General features: G+C 49.5%; 8 protein-coding genes across 8 annotated transcripts; 5 read left to right on the plus strand and 3 right to left on the minus strand.

Moving 5' to 3' along the window:
• Positions 1 to 233: 233 nt before the first annotated feature.
• Positions 234 to 1,382, plus strand: PENARI_c019G03308 (uncharacterized protein; the record flags this gene model as incomplete). The annotated part of the gene is made up of 3 exons (XM_022634746.1): positions 234 to 442; positions 498 to 713; positions 773 to 1,382. 3 exons carry the CDS (start codon positions 234 to 236, stop codon positions 1,380 to 1,382), a joined length of 1,035 nt encoding a protein of 344 aa, XP_022485264.1.
• A 1,019-nt stretch (positions 1,383 to 2,401) lies between these two features.
• PENARI_c019G10590 (uncharacterized protein) lies at positions 2,402 to 3,590 on the plus strand (the record flags this gene model as incomplete). Its single annotated transcript, XM_022634878.1, has 3 exons — positions 2,402 to 2,497; positions 2,548 to 3,134; positions 3,191 to 3,590. The coding sequence occupies 3 exons, from the start codon at positions 2,402 to 2,404 to the stop codon at positions 3,588 to 3,590; spliced, it is 1,083 nt and encodes a 360-aa protein (XP_022485347.1).
• A 458-nt stretch (positions 3,591 to 4,048) lies between these two features.
• On the minus strand, positions 4,049 to 5,866 carry PENARI_c019G03600 (uncharacterized protein; the record flags this gene model as incomplete). The annotated part of the gene is made up of 1 exon (XM_022634751.1): positions 4,049 to 5,866. One exon carries the CDS (start codon positions 5,864 to 5,866, stop codon positions 4,049 to 4,051), a length of 1,818 nt encoding a protein of 605 aa, XP_022485301.1.
• A 518-nt stretch (positions 5,867 to 6,384) lies between these two features.
• On the minus strand, positions 6,385 to 8,274 carry PENARI_c019G11019 (Y-family DNA polymerase; the record flags this gene model as incomplete). The annotated part of the gene is made up of 2 exons (XM_022634888.1): positions 6,385 to 8,097; positions 8,152 to 8,274. The coding sequence occupies 2 exons, from the start codon at positions 8,272 to 8,274 to the stop codon at positions 6,385 to 6,387; spliced, it is 1,836 nt and encodes a 611-aa protein (XP_022485262.1).
• A 138-nt stretch (positions 8,275 to 8,412) lies between these two features.
• Positions 8,413 to 10,695, plus strand: PENARI_c019G01835 (DNA damage response protein RcaA; the record flags this gene model as incomplete). Its single annotated transcript, XM_022634722.1, has 5 exons — positions 8,413 to 8,449; positions 8,496 to 8,558; positions 8,609 to 8,688; positions 8,737 to 8,888; positions 8,940 to 10,695. The coding sequence occupies 5 exons, from the start codon at positions 8,413 to 8,415 to the stop codon at positions 10,693 to 10,695; spliced, it is 2,088 nt and encodes a 695-aa protein (XP_022485373.1).
• A 714-nt stretch (positions 10,696 to 11,409) lies between these two features.
• Positions 11,410 to 13,145, plus strand: PENARI_c019G07250 (uncharacterized protein; the record flags this gene model as incomplete). Its single annotated transcript, XM_022634815.1, has 2 exons — positions 11,410 to 11,815; positions 11,869 to 13,145. 2 exons carry the CDS (start codon positions 11,410 to 11,412, stop codon positions 13,143 to 13,145), a joined length of 1,683 nt encoding a protein of 560 aa, XP_022485308.1.
• A 463-nt stretch (positions 13,146 to 13,608) lies between these two features.
• Positions 13,609 to 15,037, minus strand: PENARI_c019G05197 (glycosylphosphatidylinositol-alpha 1,4 mannosyltransferase I; the record flags this gene model as incomplete). Its single annotated transcript, XM_022634782.1, has 4 exons — positions 13,609 to 13,613; positions 13,689 to 13,833; positions 13,887 to 13,994; positions 14,042 to 15,037. 4 exons carry the CDS (start codon positions 15,035 to 15,037, stop codon positions 13,609 to 13,611), a joined length of 1,254 nt encoding a protein of 417 aa, XP_022485425.1.
• A 1,837-nt stretch (positions 15,038 to 16,874) lies between these two features.
• Positions 16,875 to 18,280, plus strand: PENARI_c019G06370 (DUF3712 domain-containing protein; the record flags this gene model as incomplete). Its single annotated transcript, XM_022634799.1, has 3 exons — positions 16,875 to 17,080; positions 17,131 to 17,555; positions 17,610 to 18,280. 3 exons carry the CDS (start codon positions 16,875 to 16,877, stop codon positions 18,278 to 18,280), a joined length of 1,302 nt encoding a protein of 433 aa, XP_022485325.1.
• Between the last annotated feature and the right edge of the window lie 492 nt (positions 18,281 to 18,772).

The following is an 18,772-nucleotide window of genomic DNA, read 5'->3' on the forward strand; positions in this document are numbered from 1 at the left end:
ACTATTTCACCAAGAAAGTTCAAGGTTGACTTCCCCCACCTCCACTTTCCGAACACCGGGGGAACGCATAGTTGAGAAGCCGAGGGCCAATCGAAGTAATCAAACCTCACTTGATGATTTGCTGAATATTTTATGTGGGCAGTCATGAAAAAACTAGTATTTCTTGAAAGCTGTTAACCATTTAAGGAGCTGGTACGCTGGAGTTTTACGGCTCACTTTTGTATCTACTCAGCATGTCTACTACAACAGCCGTTGTTGAGACCGCCCAGGTCAATCCAAACTTGCATGGCTTTGGTCGCATGCGTGTTGATGGCACTGATAGGCCCTTTGGTGATTTCAGAGACGATTTGACCAGAGATGGGTTCGCTATCGTCAAAGGCGCTATTCCCAAAGAAAAGGCTATGAAGTATGCCGATGAGATGTTCTCCTGGCTAGAGGGCTTGTAAGTTATACTTGGACAATGCTCTTCCTAGGTCGAACTGACCAGAGAATCATAGTGAACTGGGATTTGACCGAAAGGATTTGGCTACTGCGCACAAAGACAAGCTTCCCTTGATCAATGAGAAGGGCATGTGTCTAAACTACGCACTCCCTCATGAGAACTTTGTCTGGGGCGTTCGAAGTGAGCCGGGAGTTGTCAGTGCCTTCGAGAAGATCTATGACGATGAGGATCTTATTGTGTCTTTCGATGCCATCAACTTCCAATTTCCCAAGTATGTGAACATTCTCATATATTTTCGTTACAGCCCTCAGTATTCTAATGTCATGTCAGTCGCACCGACATTGCTCCCAACAAGCCATGGCCACACCAGGATCAGGACCCTGAAAAGCATGGATTCCGCTGCATGCAAGGACTGGTCAACCTGCTTCCCAATGGCCCAGAAGACGGCGGACTGATTGTGTGTCGTGGCGGCCACCTTTTATCCGAACAATTCCACAAAGAAATGGCCGACGAAGAAAGAATCCCCGCCTGGACCCCAGAATGGTATGGCTTCACCGAGCGCGGCATGAAATGGCTGGATGACCACGGCTGCAAGTGGGAAAAGCTCTGCGCTGAACCCGGTGATCTTCTTCTCTGGGACTCACGCACGCCTCACTACAACCTGAGTCCAAAGAACAGCCAGCCACGTTTTGCCATCTATACCTGCTTTATGCCTGTTGCAGATGCGACCCAGGAGGACCTGCTGCGCAAGAAAGATGCCTTTGATCGTCGTGTTGGTACTACGCACTGGCCGAATGCGAAGCATACTGGGTCCAATGTCGCCCAGCGTGATGGGGAAGATGATCCTCATAATCGCTTGAAGCCACTAGTAGACCCAGTTTTGAGTGAGAGGGCTTTCAAGCTCACTGGGATTCCTTATATTAAGGCGCAGAATGCCTAGTTTGTGAGCGCATGCTTGATACAGTTCATAGTTCATGATACTGTTTGGTGTGATTTATGCAATGCATTCCAGTCAGAATGAGTTATTCCATACCTATTCAATTATCATTGTATAGTCGAACATCTGTAGAAAGATGAGGCTTTTCTTGGTTTCATGTGATGCTGATCCCCCTCATCCACCAACACCCCATCCTGCGTTTGTGATGATCCCCGGCATCTCTGTGGTCCGACACTCTATTTCGATACTGTTATGCTGCTGCTATTTGACTAAGGTCGTATGACACCAGTTCATCCACTTCCAGCCGATATACCGAGGATGTGAATCCTTATGCTGTCATTATGCTTCGTATGTCGATATCTGGTTGGTCGATCCTACTTCACAGTTCCAGAATAACAGTTTCGGGGTCGAATGATTCGGATTTGGTTGAAAACCTCGGCTATATGTCTTGTCATTCCACTCAGGATAGCATTCATTCGTCCTTGTGCCAGGACTGCCCTATACAGCAGACCTAGTTGTCGCATTCGCCTGTCATGATACCATATTGTGCAGTTAGGCTCTGGGACTTCCCCGCGCGGGACAGTGATTGTTCCTCGGTCCGCTCGTTCTTTTAGATGAGCCACTAAATGGGCTTATTCTCTTTGGCTATCTTCATTGCCATGGATATGCTGCATAGCTAGTGGTAGAATCGGTTGGGAAATTGTGAGCATGGAACATATAAAATAGTCAAGCCATGGGTCTCAAAAGTTATTCAAATAAATACTACTTTCACTGCAGTATCCCATATTTTATACTTGTTCCATCGGAGTCTTGAAGATATGGCATCGCCCTCTATGTTCCGAACACTGGCAGATGCACCTTTGCTCGGTGCTGTATTGCGATCCTCGCCATCGGAGCAGATACTATGTGTCTTATTAGGAGTAGTCGCATATCTAGTGCTAGCATCTTCCCTTCGATTCCAACGGCGACGCATTCTACACCGAAAGTATAGTTACTATTCGACAAGAGAATCAATGGGCCAAATGACCGACCAAGATGCTTGGGCTATCCAAAAGACCATCATGCAGACCGAGTTTCCCTTCATCATTCTCAAGTCACTCCAATTTGCACTCTTCCGTGTATGTTATGACGATGGCATACGGCATTATAGTATAGCTAACGTGGACAGACATATGGAATCCCAACCATCTCCACCCTTCTTCTAAAAACTTCCCAATTCTCCGACTCTGCCACTTCATTCAAAAGATATGCCGACACGGGAACATTAATCGGCGAGTTCATGGCCTTTGACCCAAGCTCAGAACGGGCACAAACAGCAATAGCCCGAACAAAGTTCCTACACAAGGGATACCGAGCCAGCGGAAAGATTCTCGAAGCAGACATGCTCTACACGCTGAGCCTCTTCGCCATCGAACCAATCCGTTTTGTGAGACTATATGAGTGGCGCGAGATGACAGAGATGGAACGTTGCGCCATCGGTACATACTGGAAGAGTCTCGGCGATGCATTGGGTATCAGCTATGATGTCCTCCCCTCAGGTAAGAGTGGCTTCCAGGATGGCATCCATTGGCTGGAGGAGATAGGTGCTTGGAGCCAGCAATACGAGGCTCAGCATATGAAGCCTCATCCACGCAATAAGGAGATTGCAGATAAGACAATCGATGTGTTGGTATACAACCTACCTGGATTCATGAAGCCACTCGGCGAGTATTTCGTCTCATATCTCATGGATGAACGCTTGCGAAACGCAATGATGTATGCTTTTGCAGGGTTATTATATGGGAAAACATGACCTGATAACTATTATCTAGGATGAAACCACCTCCAGCCTTCTTTAGTCTCACTTTCGCGTCGATATTCAAGCTACGTCAACTATACCTGCGATATCTGGCTCTCCCACGCCCAAATTGCATGCGGTTGGACGTATTCGCTGAGAAGCCCAATAAACACGGCCGAAACTGGGTACTGATATATGAAGGCGCCCCGTTCTATGTACAGCCTACGATCTGGAATCGCTGGGGACCTGTGGCATGGTTCAAGTGGGCTCTTGGGCAGCCCTTGCCTGGTGATGATGGCGACAAGTATTATCCGCACGGTTATTATACTCCTGACCTGGGCCCGAAGTACTTTGAGGGAAAGGGAAGAAAGGAGCTGGAGGCTATTCAAGAGACTCTGCGTCAGGAGCGGACGGGGCAATGCCCGTTTCCATAATGTGTTATGGCCACGAGGACAAGGCTCTATTTGGTACATATTTTGGTAGAGTATCAAGTATCAGTATCAAGCATTCAGGTCAATTAGTTCTCATGTTGTTTAACTTCAACATCTCAGGCGTACATAGTAAGAGATCGCAATCGCAGAATATAAACACGCGCAGACAATAATTGCACATCGGGTATCTATCAAAGTAGCCAGCAACAACCGTTTAAGACGGGTGACATGGTCGGGTATATCTAACATTGACCATTTGGTGAAACAAATGAAGAAACCAAGCCGAAAGTCTCATTGTACAAGGTGCAAGGGTCAAAAGAATGAGAAGAGCCTGTATCAGATGAAGAAATGAAAGGACGAATTCAAGATGAAAAGGCATCAAAAGGGGTATTGTGCAATGGGTATGAACAAGCAATAAAAGAGCGGATCATCCCGCCAGGAGATGAAAGCAAACAAAAATATCATGTCGTCAGTTCAGGAGCAGATGGTGGAACAGGTGAATCAATAGACAGTGCAATAGATGGCTCATCAGAGAAACCAATAGGTGGGGTTTCAACAGGCGAAAATACACCGTCATATTCAGTGGAAGGACTTAGCAGGCCACGACCACTCTCGCCAACCTCACCCAACTCTTCAGGTGCGAGAACTCGGCCACCGAGTTCGACGTCTTGAACATGAACATTATACTCAAGGGCCCTTTGGCCTTCCTTGATCAACTCTTCTGTCCATCCCAGGCAGCGTTTCAGACTTTGATTCATCTTCTGGCTGTCCGCTAATAGTTCTTGGTGTCGTGCAAGGTCAAGCATGAATCGTTTCTCGTCTTGGGCACGGTGCTTAGCATCATGCTCGGCCAGCGAGCCCGGACTCGCAACACCATCATCCGCAAGAGAATCTTCGTCACTAATATCCGACATATCATCCTGTGATCGCATCGAAAGTTCGCTTGCATCTTCGTCCATTTCACTCGTTGCCGAAAGAGCTGCTCCTGAGAATGAGCGAGTTGATGGAGCCATTGAAATACGGCCCGAGCGACTCAGTCGGCGGAATCGGCGGAGCTCAGCATTTTGTTTGCGCATTTCTCGCTCGAGGGTGCGGTTAATGGCAAGTAATGAAGAATTGCTGATCTCCAAGTCCATGATCTTGCGCTCGGTGCGCGCATTCAGGGCGGCCTCGCTTGGGCCCTCTGATTTTCCAGGACTTAGAGGTGCTTGGGGATATGGTTCGTTCGAAACGGTAGACCCATTCATGGAGGAGCCATTGCTGAAGATTCGAGGGCGAAGAGTCGGGATCTGTTCTGACATCACGGGTGCCGACCCCTCGCTAAAATAGTTACCAGAAACAATAACTGGACTAGATCGTAAACTGTCGGATGGAAGAGCTTGGTGGCTCGAGTCGACACTAGATGATTTGGTGTGTCCTCCGATTGGTGGTCTATCGCTGATTGTGCTTGACGGGGAGCTGAAACGGTGCACTATCCCAAGGCCTTGATCGGCGTTTGGAGGGTATGAGGATTTCGTAGCATCTGGTGGCGGGGAGGTGGCATCTGAGAGCTTAGGTGAACTAAGGCGTGGTGAAGGGGAAGCTGCTTGTTTCGCGGTGGGCAAGGGCCGCGAGTAACCTCCAGATCGACGTCTTACAACAGACGATGTGGTACTCGACTGGTCTCCCAGTGACTGGCGTTCTTGATCTCCATTCGCGTAAACAAAGCTTGAAGCCGGGGACGCTTTCCCCTGAGGTCTTGTTGCAGGGGCTTCCACCTCGGAGGGATGTGATGAACGAGCGTCCGACGCATGAAAGAACAAGGGCGACCCCGATGCCATGTCGGAGAAGGAATTCGGACGTGAGATGGGCTGGTTTTCCGCCGACAGCGTGGGAGCCCTCAAGCTCCTTGATTGCGCCGGTTTGACCCCGCGAGCCGGGCTGCGGTCTGTTCGGCGGCCATAGCCGATTGTTGATTGGGAGTAAGGTGTATGCGGAGAAGGAGCAGAAGGTGTATTTGTTGGAGAGGCGTTGGTACCATCTCGACGAGTGGTTCGGGAACCTGATCGTGGAGTAACATTGGCACTCAGGAAGGTCGGAGGGACCGCGGGGGAGTCTTTGGAGGGGGTGGAATAGGGGTGATCGGGTTGAGCGAGGCGGCGACCTGCAGGGAATCCAGGCCCCGGGCTTGGACTTGCAAGCTTCGGTGTCAAAGGCGTCTTATTCCGGTGAAAAGCAGCGCTGAGGGTGGGCGTGAACGGTTTGGCGAGATTGCCATTGTTTTGTTTATCGAAGGTCATAGTTGCGGGGAGTGCTGGGTCTGTTATGGCATTGCGAGCCACAGAGCATCAGCATGGTGCCACATTCAACAATCAAGCACCAGGATATTGAGATCTTCAGATATTCCGGTGGCCTGATGGGAGAAGTCAAGTGAGAGAATCAAGTCACGAAAACATTCCCGCCCGATCGGGTTTAGGGTGGCGCTTCACCGCAACGTGGAATTCCTTACTTCCGACTATTGAAGTGGTGATATTGTGATGTCTCGATTCTATATGCCTTGCTATAAAGGGTGCTATTATTGTTATGGATTGCTAGATGTATTCGTCGTGTCCCTCGCACTTGGGCAACCCGTTTGCGTCTCTATTCCGACTCTAGTGCCTGTCAAGTGGAGACTGGAAACACGGTGAGTGTTATTGATGAAAATCATTGCTAAGGGGGCACTAAGTTGTTAGACTGACACTAGCAAAACGTCAGGGCCATGTGAAGTGAAGGATATTCAATCCAAGGGTTTTATTGTACAAGTTAAGATCGCATCGGCTCACTGGAAGTAAAGTCGCTTCTGTTTTGGGTCTGTCTCAGGGGGACTAGACTGCGGTGTCTTCCTTTTCCGACTACCTGGGGGTATCGAGGGTGCTGTTTCTTCTGTAGTGTCCTGCACTACTTCACGTATTGTCTGTCTGGAGAGACAGAAATCCATATGCTCGTTGAAGGTGCGATCATCAGCAATCTGGGGTCGAGCACAGATTGGACAGTCCCACATTGGAGGTGGCTCAACAGTTTCGGACGTAGATTGCTCTGGGACCGCAGATTCCTTTGTCTCACGGGCCACAGGAACAGACGGGGTCTCTTGACTAAGGGTTTCCAAGTCATTCATTTCGTCTTGGATCTCCTGGCGAGCGGCTGATTCAAAGGCCTCTTCGGCATCAATCTCGTGGTCTGCCTTTTCTGTGGGTGTAGAGGCGGAGGTGGGTTCTGTAGTGGGTTTGGGCTGCGTAACCACGCCGAAGAAATTGATCCCTACTTTCTGGGTGCTGACCAGGTTTGAGCAGCGCAAGCCAAGAAGCCGGAGCTTCATTCCCGGAATGTCTCTTTCAAGCTTCGCTAACATGGGTAGAGCAAATGTATACAGGTCTTTTGCGATACACACCGGACGAGATGGCGCTGTCTGGCGGGTTAGCACTTCGAAAGTATGGAGTTTCACTTTCAGGGCGAGCGTGCGGCCTTTGAATTGAGTCCGCGTGAGGTCCTTTTCAAGCTCCTGCGCAGCCCACCAGAGCTTTGCTCGAAGTTCCTCTTTGTCTCCAATTTCGTGGAACGTAGTCTCTGTGCTGACGCTTTTGCGTTCATGGGTCTCCACCGGCTCAATCTTGGTGCGCCCTAGGCCGAGGTAGCATTGTGCCAAAAATTGGAAAGCCTTTTCTCCAAATAGCTTGGTCAACAAAGCACGGTGTGGGTAGATATCTCCACACGTCTTAACGCCGATGGATTCCAACTCTCGCTCGAATACTCGGCCAACACCATTGACTTTGCGTACTGGGAGATTCCGCATGAATTCCATAATTGCTTGACGCTCGTTCGGAACCTGAAATTGACCATTCGGTTTGTTAATATTCGAAGAAACCTTGGCGATTTTCGCATTGGCAGCGATTCCAGCGGAAACAGACACCTTGGTGGTCTCCAGGATCTGTGCACGCATCCTCCGGACAGCTTCTTCTGGCTCCAGCTGATTTTCATCACAGAATGCAGTGATATTCAAATAGGCTTCGTCGATACTTGCACTTTCAAAAAGAGGATCGTACTCGGCCAAGATTGCGCGGATTTCCTTGGCTTTTGCGGTGTATTTCTCATAGTTTTGAGGCAAGAGAACAAGCTGTGGACACAACTTCTTCGCAACGAACGAAGCCATGCCACTGCGGACACCAAACTTTCTTGCTAAGTAGTTGCAAGTCGTCAGAACGCCCTTGCCAACTGCCATAGGTACCGTCTTCAACTCCGGTTGGTCAAGCTCTTCAACGGCGGCGAAAAACGCGTCACAGTCGACATGAATGATATGTTGAGAGAGATCGCGACTCAACTCCAACTCGGCCAGGTATTCATCTGCGCGTCGTAACTCATGGCTCAGGTCTAGTCGTTCTAACCGTGCCTTTTCTTTCAGAATTCGCTCAATCTTAAGCGTGAGATTTCGATCACGGTCTTGTTCGTGATTGAAGAATTTAGAGCCCTTGGAAGCATTGTAGATGATTTCCGACACCTGGGATCGAGTTCAGTGGTCAGTCAATAGACTTAGATCCAGTAAGCAGGGTACCTTTTGCTGATCGACCGAGTCCTGACCCGCTTTCGTTAGAGACGGGCCAAGCAGTTGATATTTCAGAGTGCCATAATCCTCTGACTCAGGCTCACTGGCAGGCTTTTCGCCCGAGCAGTCCATGGTTGAAGTACATGTATTCAATGGCTTGACGGTGACGAGGCGCAGGATGGAAACGCCAAGTCACGTGCCCACGCGTTTCAATCTCACGTGCGCCGCCTGAGCTCCTCCATTTCCCGAAATGCGACATGTGGGCTCAACATGTGGATTCTTGATTCGAGCGGTGACTTTCTGGGAGGTGAGTTTGGTGATCTGTTGACTGTGCGGTTGCTGATAATGTCCAGGGAAGCGCGTATGGCTGCGCCCCGGAAAGAAATATTTATTCGGTCGATTCCAACGAGACGGAGGTATGGCCGACATCAATGTGATCGAAGATCAGACACTGACTCTTGGATAGTCCGCCATGCCGTCAATCACAACTCGATATCTCGCAAGCATATGACCATCGAGATTGCTGCCGTCAAGCCGAAGGATGGAGTACGCTTACCACTCGATACTCTGGGTTCTGTTGCTGACGGGAGGTAGATGTCACCACGTGCACGATCCGATATCACCATAACCGACCTGCAGTCCAAGAAGGGAACGATTGTCGATAATAAGAGGATCGAAGGCGAATGCAAACTGGAAAAGGCCGATGAGCACATCATCCAACTGGCCAAGTACCAGCACACGCTTCGGTATGTGATGTCTGACTGAAGCGTACGATGATGGCTGACAAGATTCTGTAGAATCAAATGGGAGCCAGTGGTATTCAGTTTCTCGTTCTCCTCCAGAGAGATGCGAGCGAGTGATCCTCTGGTCCATGTTCGTTCACGCTTAGAAGACCTCGATATCAAGACCGTCATCGATTACCTCGTCGGCCACACAACTCATGTGGTACAGAGTAAACGGAACACTGCCAAGGGTCTCCAAGCTCTTGTGAATGGAAAGTACATTGTTAATGATTCATACATCGATGCTGTCGTCTACGCCGCTACCCCCAGCGATCTCGAGAACCTAGAGTCTCTCTGTCCTCTCGAGATCGATTTCGAATCATCGTGGCCAGATCCAACCGAGCACCTGCCACCCGCCGGCAAAGAGCCTGTCAACCGACCTGCTACCGCTTTCGCTCCGAATCCCGCACGTCTCACTGTCTTCGAGGGCTACACATTCGTTTTTGGTGATCGATCGCAGTTCGACAATCTCCAGGCGCCAATCAACAATGCCCAAGGCAAAGCTCTCCTCTACGAGGTAGAAACTGGAGTGACAACGGCAGCAGAGATTGTGCGATTTATGGAAAAGTCAGCACGAGGAAATGGCGTGGGTAGCGAGCGTCGAGGCTCCGGTGGTGTCGTTCTCGTTCGATTCCGATCACCAGGCGAGCATGAGTCCTGGTCGATTGAAATTGGAAACGAGGTAGCTTTGATGACAGATCAACGCGTTATCGAGCAACGAGAGTTCCTCGATGCCATCCTCAGTAACGATGCCTCCCCCCTCTGCCGTTCCTTGCCTACAGAGGAAGCGTCGAGCCAGATTTCTGCACCTACTGCCCAAGAGGCTGGCCTGCCGAGTGAGCAAGAGGTGGCCAATACTTCATCGGTCTCACCACCTGAGCCTGAGCCTAGCCAGCCTAGTCAACCATCAAGATCTCGGGGTAGAACTCCCCGCGTACGCCCCTATGTCAGCAAAATGAAGACATTTGATGATGGATTTGACATGGAATCCATTCCAAAGTATGCACCTGCGGAGGAAGATGAAGACGCCGGCACTCAAGTCATGGATGTGGACTCTCAAGAACCGGAGCAGCAAACTCACCCCCTGGACACCGTGAAGGAAGAAGCTGAAGAAGACTCGGTCTCCGACCTTCTCCCTGGGGCCCGTGCAATGAAGCGTCGTCGTGCGGAGATGACCCACAATCGGACAGAAGATCAAACAGCCGTCGAAACGGAAGCCCCCAAACGGAAGCGTCCCAAGCTCGATCTATTAGAAGCTGCCCGAAAGCACCTCGCAGAAGAGGAGCAACAGCGCAAGGCCGCAGAGGATTCACGCCCAGCCGAGATGGGCGACGTGGACGTCGATCAGTTGAAGAACCTCGCCATTATCGAAGAAATGGACGTTCCTGTCCGGACACCACCCACACGAGCAGAAGAGACGACTGACCGCTGGGAAGCGCAATGGAACGGACGCAAGAATTTCAAGAAATTCCGCCGAAAGGGCGAGCCCCGTAGTCGCACTGTGCAGACGGTCATCGTTCCCCTTGAGGAAGTGACGCGCAAAGAGTTTGGGATCGGCGATCACTACTGGAGCCGCAATTCCCCTGAGCACCGAACCGAGCCAGATCGGTCTGGCGAAAGTCCGCGTGAGGCTCCACCGTCCGAGCTATTGGCCCCTGCACACGCATCGCCTGGAGCCACCCCAGATCCCACCCCTCGGCGAAAGAGAGCTCGTGCGGATGACTCGGACAGTGGTGATGGACTTCGATTCCGGTTCAGGCGCAAGCGATAGGATTTATTTTGCATTTGTAGCGTATTTTGTTCTGCATCGATACCCTCTATTTCTCTGTACTTCCAAGGTTGTATATGCTATGTGGATCTAGTCGACGTAGTATTCTACTAGTGAATCTACTAAGGTAATAAACTATGTTTATTTCCTCAAATAGCTGACAGTAATATAATTTCCAACAATAATCCATCCATGCAGATGGCGTTTGATATAATCTTCAAGTTTCAGTTGATTCATGTAGAGTGCAAGTATAAATAGTCAACATTGGTCTCGACCCCCTCCTCCTCCTCTTTCCCGTCTTTCTTTATTTCTCTCTCTCTCTCTCTCTCTTTTTCTTTTTCTTCGACTTCTCCTCGCCTTTCTTTATCTCTTTGATTTTCCGTCTCGGCTTTATCTCCCCCTCCCCCTCTTGTCCTCTCGTCCCGACGCGCCTCATTTAGCGCCCAACCGCCTGATCGTCACCCCTCATCATTTATCAACTCCCCGTGTCTGTGTGTCTGGGACCCGTTTGTACTCTTGAGACATCACTCGGTGCTGTACGGTTCCGATTTCAGCTTCAGCTGGCATCATACCACCGCAATCAGTGGGTATATGCGTCGTCCGACATGACCTGTTTGTTTGCTGATGTGAGAAAATTTGGCTAGAGCTTCATCTACTCAAAAAGAATACCGGCTCGCGAATCCCAACTTGAACCTCCCCAGATATCTCTTTGTCGCCATGATCTCCGCCCCGCCCCGGCCGGTGTCGGTCAATTCGCTTGCCAGAGCTCCAGCACAGTTACCCCTTCCAAACAAGTCAGCCCGCAGCACAAGCGCAGAGATCCCATTTCGAGACAGTCACTCACTTCCTGTCGTTGAGATTGATACTTGTGTCCCCGCACCGGTCCCCACTTCGTCCGGGCTCGGCAGAGACGAGACCCAGTTTGCGAATCTGCCTATCGAAATTCATGAGAATATTCTGGATCACATCTTCGGTGAGAGAGCGGCTGCTTCCGCAAATACCAAGTCTTCCGCGCAGAACTGGAGCAAGGCTTTTCGTCATCCGCGGCGCAAGGCGCTCTCCAATCTCGCTTTGATCTGCCGGGTGTGGACTCCACTCGTCCAGAGCCGCATTTACAGACACAGTATGTGACGACCGAGCAGGGCCAGGCATTGTACTGACTGAATTCTACTTTAGTCAAGGTCAAAGGAACCCAAGATGGCTTGGCCGAATGCGCACGATGGTTCATGACGAGTCCACATCTCATCCTCCACGTCCGTCATATTGAGGTTTGGATTCCAGTCTGGGGTGACCGAGTCCATCGTCCCCTTGTTACTCGTCCTGCTGTCGAGCCTGCTCCATGGGGAGATACCCTCGTACAGGGGATGATGGACTGGTGGACTCAGCCTGACACTCAAAGTACAAACGAAATCCACTATCACATCGCATCTCGGACTGCTACCCTGGAAGAAATCTTTGAGCTTGCCCAGGGATTCTTCACCGCTGCCCGCGTCCTCACGCTCGAGGGAGGCCACTGTAAAAACCCGCCCATGGTCCAGCATTTCAGAGGTCTTCCCGGCCGGTCGACTTCATTTTTCAGCTTCCGGCGTCTTCCCGTGCTCAACAACATCGAAACTCTCGTTATGCGCGGCGCCTGGAATCTGATGCGCGATTTCGAAGACTGGCATCACATTTCACGGGCGCTTCCGGCGTTGCGGGAATGGCATTGTTCTTATGCCCAACCCCAGCCCAATGCCTACCTCACCATGATGCACATCTTGATTCGTCCGCCAGCTACAATTCGACATCTTAATCTGACCCTAGAGGGCTTTTACAACAACAAAGACGCTGCGCAGATCTCGTTCCTCACTCCTCGAACCGTGCTTCCGCCAATCTGCACGTTACTTGGCCAGTCGGCTCCGCACCTCGAGTCTCTTTCATTCACAGGAAGAATCTGCGTGTGCTTCTTCGATGCCATGAAAACCGAATTGGAGAAGATGACATCGACTCCCCGTCTGAAGTCCCTAGACATTGTAGTCAAGTCATGTTGTCGTGATGAGCCAGCCAACAAGGACGATGTCATAATGCCCCCAAGCCAAGAATTGTCCGGGATCAACAACATGAATTTCATCTACATCTTCGAATCAATTATCATCGGAGCAGTCGAGGGTCTAGCCAGCATGCCGCATTTCGACTACATTCGGATCCGCTACATCGACCTGGACTCGGCCTGTCCCCTACTCAACCCCTACTTCCAACTCTCCAACAATAAATGCACCGGTCTATGGAACCAGGACATCCTAACCGCTCTCCAGATCAGCCGCCCCAATGCCCACTACGTCGAACTCGCAGACGGCATCTACCCTCAATATGGAAAAAACAACCACATCGTCGGAGCCATCTACCCTCGAACTCGACCGCAAAGCATCAATGCAGCCATGTACAAAATAATTGCCGACGTGAACAAGTTCTAAGCCCGGGATTTCTCTAATCGATTTGCAGCGTTCTGAGTGGTTTTAATATTGCGTCCTGACATTTAGCCAAATACCCCATCTTCCTTGTTTTTCATTTCTTATATCATGTGTCTATCTGTGTTGTCACTTAACATGCTAAAAAATACCTATCTGGTTGCGATTCTTTCTTTTGTGCGATTAGGGATTCCCTTCGGAAGCTCGGTGCTGCACGTTTTCGGGTCTCTCGACCCTGTGATTCAAGTTTGTCCGAATGAGATCGATCTTATCTGATCAGACTGATTGTGGGAACATGTGACAGTGCGATCAGGTTACGGTGACAGAATACGATACGTCGCTCCAAGCAGTCACCACGGAATCCGGACTGTTACGGGTCTGGGTGTTCACATGTTTGATTGAGTATCATGTTCCCTGTGATCCGGGCACGCAAGGACTAAATAATGTACTGAGTTCAATTGCACTTTGTCTAATCTTATAATACATGTGGTAAATAGCGGCCTCGCTATTAACGTAGTTTACGGTCTTCGCTTTCACTCTCAATCTCACCTGCACCATCTCCCCCGTCTCGGACGATGATACCCAAGATCCAGACATTCACAGCAAAGAAGAACAGCCCTGCGAGGAACAGTCCAGGCACGAATGAGGGGAGACCTAGGAATTCAAGGTTGTACCCTTGCGATAGCCAGAGAGCCTATATGTCACGTTAGAAGGTGATCATAGAGGCGAGAATAAGTGATAACCTACCTGCCCAATGACCCATAGTAGAGCAGCTGAGATACCCAGGGTTGGCCTGCGGACAAGCGAGGAAGAAGGGAGGTAGAATGGTAGCAGAATGAGGTACCAAAGGAAATACTAGACAAGTCAGCAGCCATTCGAATCATCTTTGGGATGCAACTTACTTGGCTAGTACACACTTTGTTGAAAGTAACAAATGTGAAAGTCTGCGCAAGCATCGCAGTAGTCAAGCTCTTCTTTGCCAAGACAAGCGGCAGGGCAATGACCACAAGGACCAGCTGTGGGAGGAATGCCAAGGCCTCAAAGTGAGTCTCCGCTCCACCCGCTGCAGACAGGTATAGCAAGGTGCTATAGGGAGAGAAGTTGTGGCGGTGGTCGATGCGAGTCAGATGGTGGAAGAAAGTATGCTGCAGAAATGGCGTGCCATACTGAAGATACATGACCAAGTTCAAGGCCACAAAGCTCACCAGTGCCGCAAGCGTGAGCTTCACACGAGACGGCGTGATGAATCCAATAATCCGCGCTACGAGACCTGACCCGGCAGATGACCCGGCAGACTGAGCCCCGTCGCGCTCAGCATCCCACCACCACAATATGGAAACACCATAGATGAAAGGATAAATCTTGAAATGAACAGCAAGGCCCAAGATCAGACCGGCCACAACGGGCTTCCTCGTCAAAGTCGCCCAAAGCAACGCAGCAACAAGCACACCAAGCAACCCCTCAGAGCTACCACGCGTACTGATATTGGCAACCATAGGATTCCACAACCAAACAGCAGCAACATAACGCAGCGCCCTCTCAACAGGGAAGCGGAAGCGGCGAACAAGCAATTGAACAACAAGCCACCCAGCCAGAACATCCGACAAAGCAAAAAGCGCCTTACCAAAGGCAAAAGTCAACGTGGACCAAGGCGCAGGACCCTCCCACGCCGTAGGAACAAGCATCCACGCCAAGAGCGGCGTATAGCGGTACGTGTCACGAGCATAAGGCGACTGGCCCTTTGAAACATAGCGCGCAGCATCAGTGAAAACCATGTAATCGATGTCGGTGTACTTCACGGCGGAATGGGCATCCTGCCAACCACCGTAGACGAGGAGGATGAGGCGAAGAGCCGTGGCGGCGAGGAAGACCCGCGTTGGCGAGCTGAATAGAGACATTCTCTCTCTCTTTTCTTGCTTTAAGTGTTGAATTTTCAAGATATTAAGAATCGCTAGATTGGTTGGTGCGGGTAGCGCGCATCATTAGGTGGCTTTTGACCCCCTTAGCAGATATTGTGGCTGGATTGACGAGCTGGGCAACCACCCCCGTTTCCTCCTGTGTGATATCTGTGGTGACTGTACTTGATGAATGGATCAATGTCACTCAATACCAATCCGATCAGCGCATGTTGTTTACGTGGAATCGATGAAGCTATTTTCCGCGACGAGCTGAGTCAGGATGGTCCGTGCATGGTTGACCCCGGATTTCCTTGAGCGAGGTATAGCTTTACTTCTGCTCATTTTTTCGAATGGGCTGCTTCTGATAATCAGACAATTATCGATGTCATTTTTCCTTGCTTATTGGCTGGTTCATAAGGGAATCAAAAGATAAGCAGATGAGAAACAAATAGGGGCTCTAACGTACCCGATCTCGAGGCTCTCTTAGTATACCTCATTATAAACGGTGAAGCATGAAGCACAAAGCGTGAATTATACAGTGCGAATACACTATTTATCAGGGTTTTGTGGGGCGTAGTCATCGATGTAATATCTCTCATACTTCCTACTCCCAGCGCTGTGGTATCAGGAACCACCAGCGAGGCTCTTCGGACTCAGATGCTAAATCTGCAAGACGGTAAGACATTGCTACAAAGGAAAACAGCTTGCGCATCGACCGGAATGTGCACCAATTGAGTCCAACCTCCACCGATCGTCAAACTTTGTATGAATGCGGGGGAAGCGCCCCATTCTTGGAACTGCGGGGATTGGATCAATTTGACGTCTGCAATATAAATTACTCCGTACATCTAACTGCACGATGTGATGTCAGGGCTCTCAATCAGCCACACAGAGATGGTGGTTACTTGCAGGTTCTCCAAGCGAGCCAGTCAGATTCTTGTCCTTTGGAACTGCTGCAGGTGATACGCCATTGAGGGGTCGCTTGCACTCGGAGTTCCTGAGACACAATCTAGGGGCTTTATCTCATCTGCTTTATATTTCGATAGACCGAGAAGGAGTTCATGTGAAAGGTAGACCGTCCGAGTGTCGTCGGGTTATGTTTACATCCCGGGCCACGGCAGCCGTTGAGGTCTTGCTATATTGTTGAATCTGTAGTCTGGGGCATACGGATATGTGTCTACCTTCTGAGAGACTACCAAACAAGAGGAATGAATAGAGTCTATGGTATATATCTCGACAATTCACTGTTTATCAAGTCATCTCTTTCGAGACCAAATTTGGGAGGTATATTACTTTCACATTGTAAGCTGATAAGTACCTCCGAGGCACCGAGGGAGCAAGAAGAACAAGACCTCGACTCACAGCCTGTGCAGGCGCTAATGTAGACGTGAGCACACACCCTAGCCAAGCCCGTACACAACTGGGGCCTGCATTAGACCTCTCGCGTAAGATAGACTGCCCCTTTTGAAATTTGGTTGCCCAGACTGGGACCTCTGGTTCTGATAGGTCCTCCAGCAGGTGATAAGTCTTGTTTCTGTTGCAAAAGCAACATGAACTAGCCATTTATCTAATACAAACTGGCCTAGTTCCAAGGAGAATACATATCTTACAGGCAAAGGTAGGGTAGCCCTGAGATGCTCACCAAGTATGTAATATACCTGGACCGTGACGGGTGATCCCCCGCAGAAAGCAAGAGAGTGCCCACCAAGTTATAAACCTAATTGTCTCCTGGTCCTCGGTAATTTTCATAGACATATGATATCTGTATAGAGCTAGCGTTCGTTTATATAGAGAGCTTTCTTCACATTCCTCTGGCCAATTCACGTGGACCTTCGTCATGGCCAAAGAGGAGGACAAGTATATCATTGGAGGCAATCGGGGCCTCCTTCACCCAGGTCCCGATGACCTTGCAAAGCTCGAACAGATTGAGTCGTCAACGAGGTCAGCTACCAGGAAGGACAAATTCCGTCGACATTGCAGACGGTTCTGGCTTTGCTACTTTATCGGCAATGTCATCTTTTTAGCTATTTTCTTGCCTGTTTTGTATGTGCCCTTTCTCTCGTCCTTAGATTCAGGCTAACAAACCAATGAAGCTTCCTAGTTGCTATTCCAGCCGTTGCCCAACTTGTTGTCAACAAATCCAACCTTGTGGTGGTCAATGCAGAGGTGATGCGACCAACACCAGACACGGTACAGATGACTCTAGCAGCAAAGGTGGACTTGAAGATTGCACTTGGTGTTCGCATAGAGCCCGTCAAATTCTATACATTTGTTCGTAAATACGGCCACGAGAACGCTTGGGGAGCAATTGATATCCCTGGCCAAACGATCAAGGGGAACTATACTTTGGGAGTCAACAACCAACATACACCAATCCTTAACTCGACTACCTGGCAGGCCTTTGTCCATGATACAGTATTCAAAAAGGAGACAATCTTGTCACTTTATGGTGTCACATATGGATATTTGGGGGTCTTGAAAAATCACATCACTATGGACAAAGACGTAGTTATACCATGTGAGTCTTTCAGTGTCTACTTTTGCTCATTACTAGGCTAATAAATTTCAATAGCTTTAAACAAATTTGAGGGGTTCTCTATTGCCGATAGTACACTCATCCTACCAGCACAAGACGACGGAACCAATCTGATCGCCAACCTGACTCTCCCAAATCCAACCGCCCTCTCCTTCGAAGTCGGCACCATCACACTCGATCTCAAAAGCGGAGATACAGACCTCATCATCGGCAATGCAACTGTCGACAATGTGACCCTCCGACCCGGAAACAACACATTCCCACTCAAAGGCGTCCTCGACCTCAAAACAGTAATATCAAACCTAACAGAAGTGATCAGTTCCCAAAGCTCATCACTCATGAACGGAAACCTAGCCCTAACAGCAATGACGCGAACCATCGTCTCAAACGGCACACTAATTCCATACTACACCAACGTCCTCAGCCAGCTACCCCTAGTAGCAAACGTGGGAATCGGCGACGTCCTCAAAAACACACTGGCCTACCTAGGCTCCAACGACAATCTGAACCTGACCGGTCCGCTTTCAGGCATCACCGACAATATTCGGAGGCGCGCACTGGATGGGCCGGTTGGCAACGGTAACGCTGTTAACCGGATTGCAAGTCTGAAACAGAATAAGCATGTTCAGAAGGTCTTTGAGGATGAGGATGATGATAAGCGAGACGCGATGATAGATTCTTTGGCGAGATATTATGCTTCTTTATAAGATTATTTTGTTTGGAGTTCACTTGATGATACCTTTATAGCTTGGCCAATGATTGGATTTGATATTATGACTGTTGGCGAGATTATTTTCTCATAGGACTATCAGAGCTTATTTTATAAGCGAGTATCTTCATGGCTGTTCACTGGCCGTGAAGTTGGCTGTGGAGAATAGATCAACACTCAAGCATCCAATACAATAATGGACAAGTGGTAGGACCCCTTGTCTGTGTCGATCACCTTTGATACACGTATAAATGATCGACTTCAACTGCAATCCCCGCATCTCCGAAGAACCGGTTTCGTGATGAAAATCCTTGGACTAAGTGTGTCAGACAAATTAGGCTGTAAAGTATACGTCAGTTGGTTATGCAGGTCGCAGTCATGGTCAGGGGTATCGGAATATTTCTCGATATGAATAGAACTAATGCAAAGACGGTAAGCTGACTGCATACTGTAAGTGTTGAATAATTACATAGAACTTGATTCCCTTCAT

Source organism: Penicillium arizonense (assembly GCF_001773325.1).
Source record: "Penicillium arizonense strain CBS 141311 chromosome Unknown PENARI_contig019, whole genome shotgun sequence".
In the NCBI taxonomy this organism is placed as follows: domain Eukaryota; kingdom Fungi; phylum Ascomycota; class Eurotiomycetes; order Eurotiales; family Aspergillaceae; genus Penicillium; species Penicillium arizonense.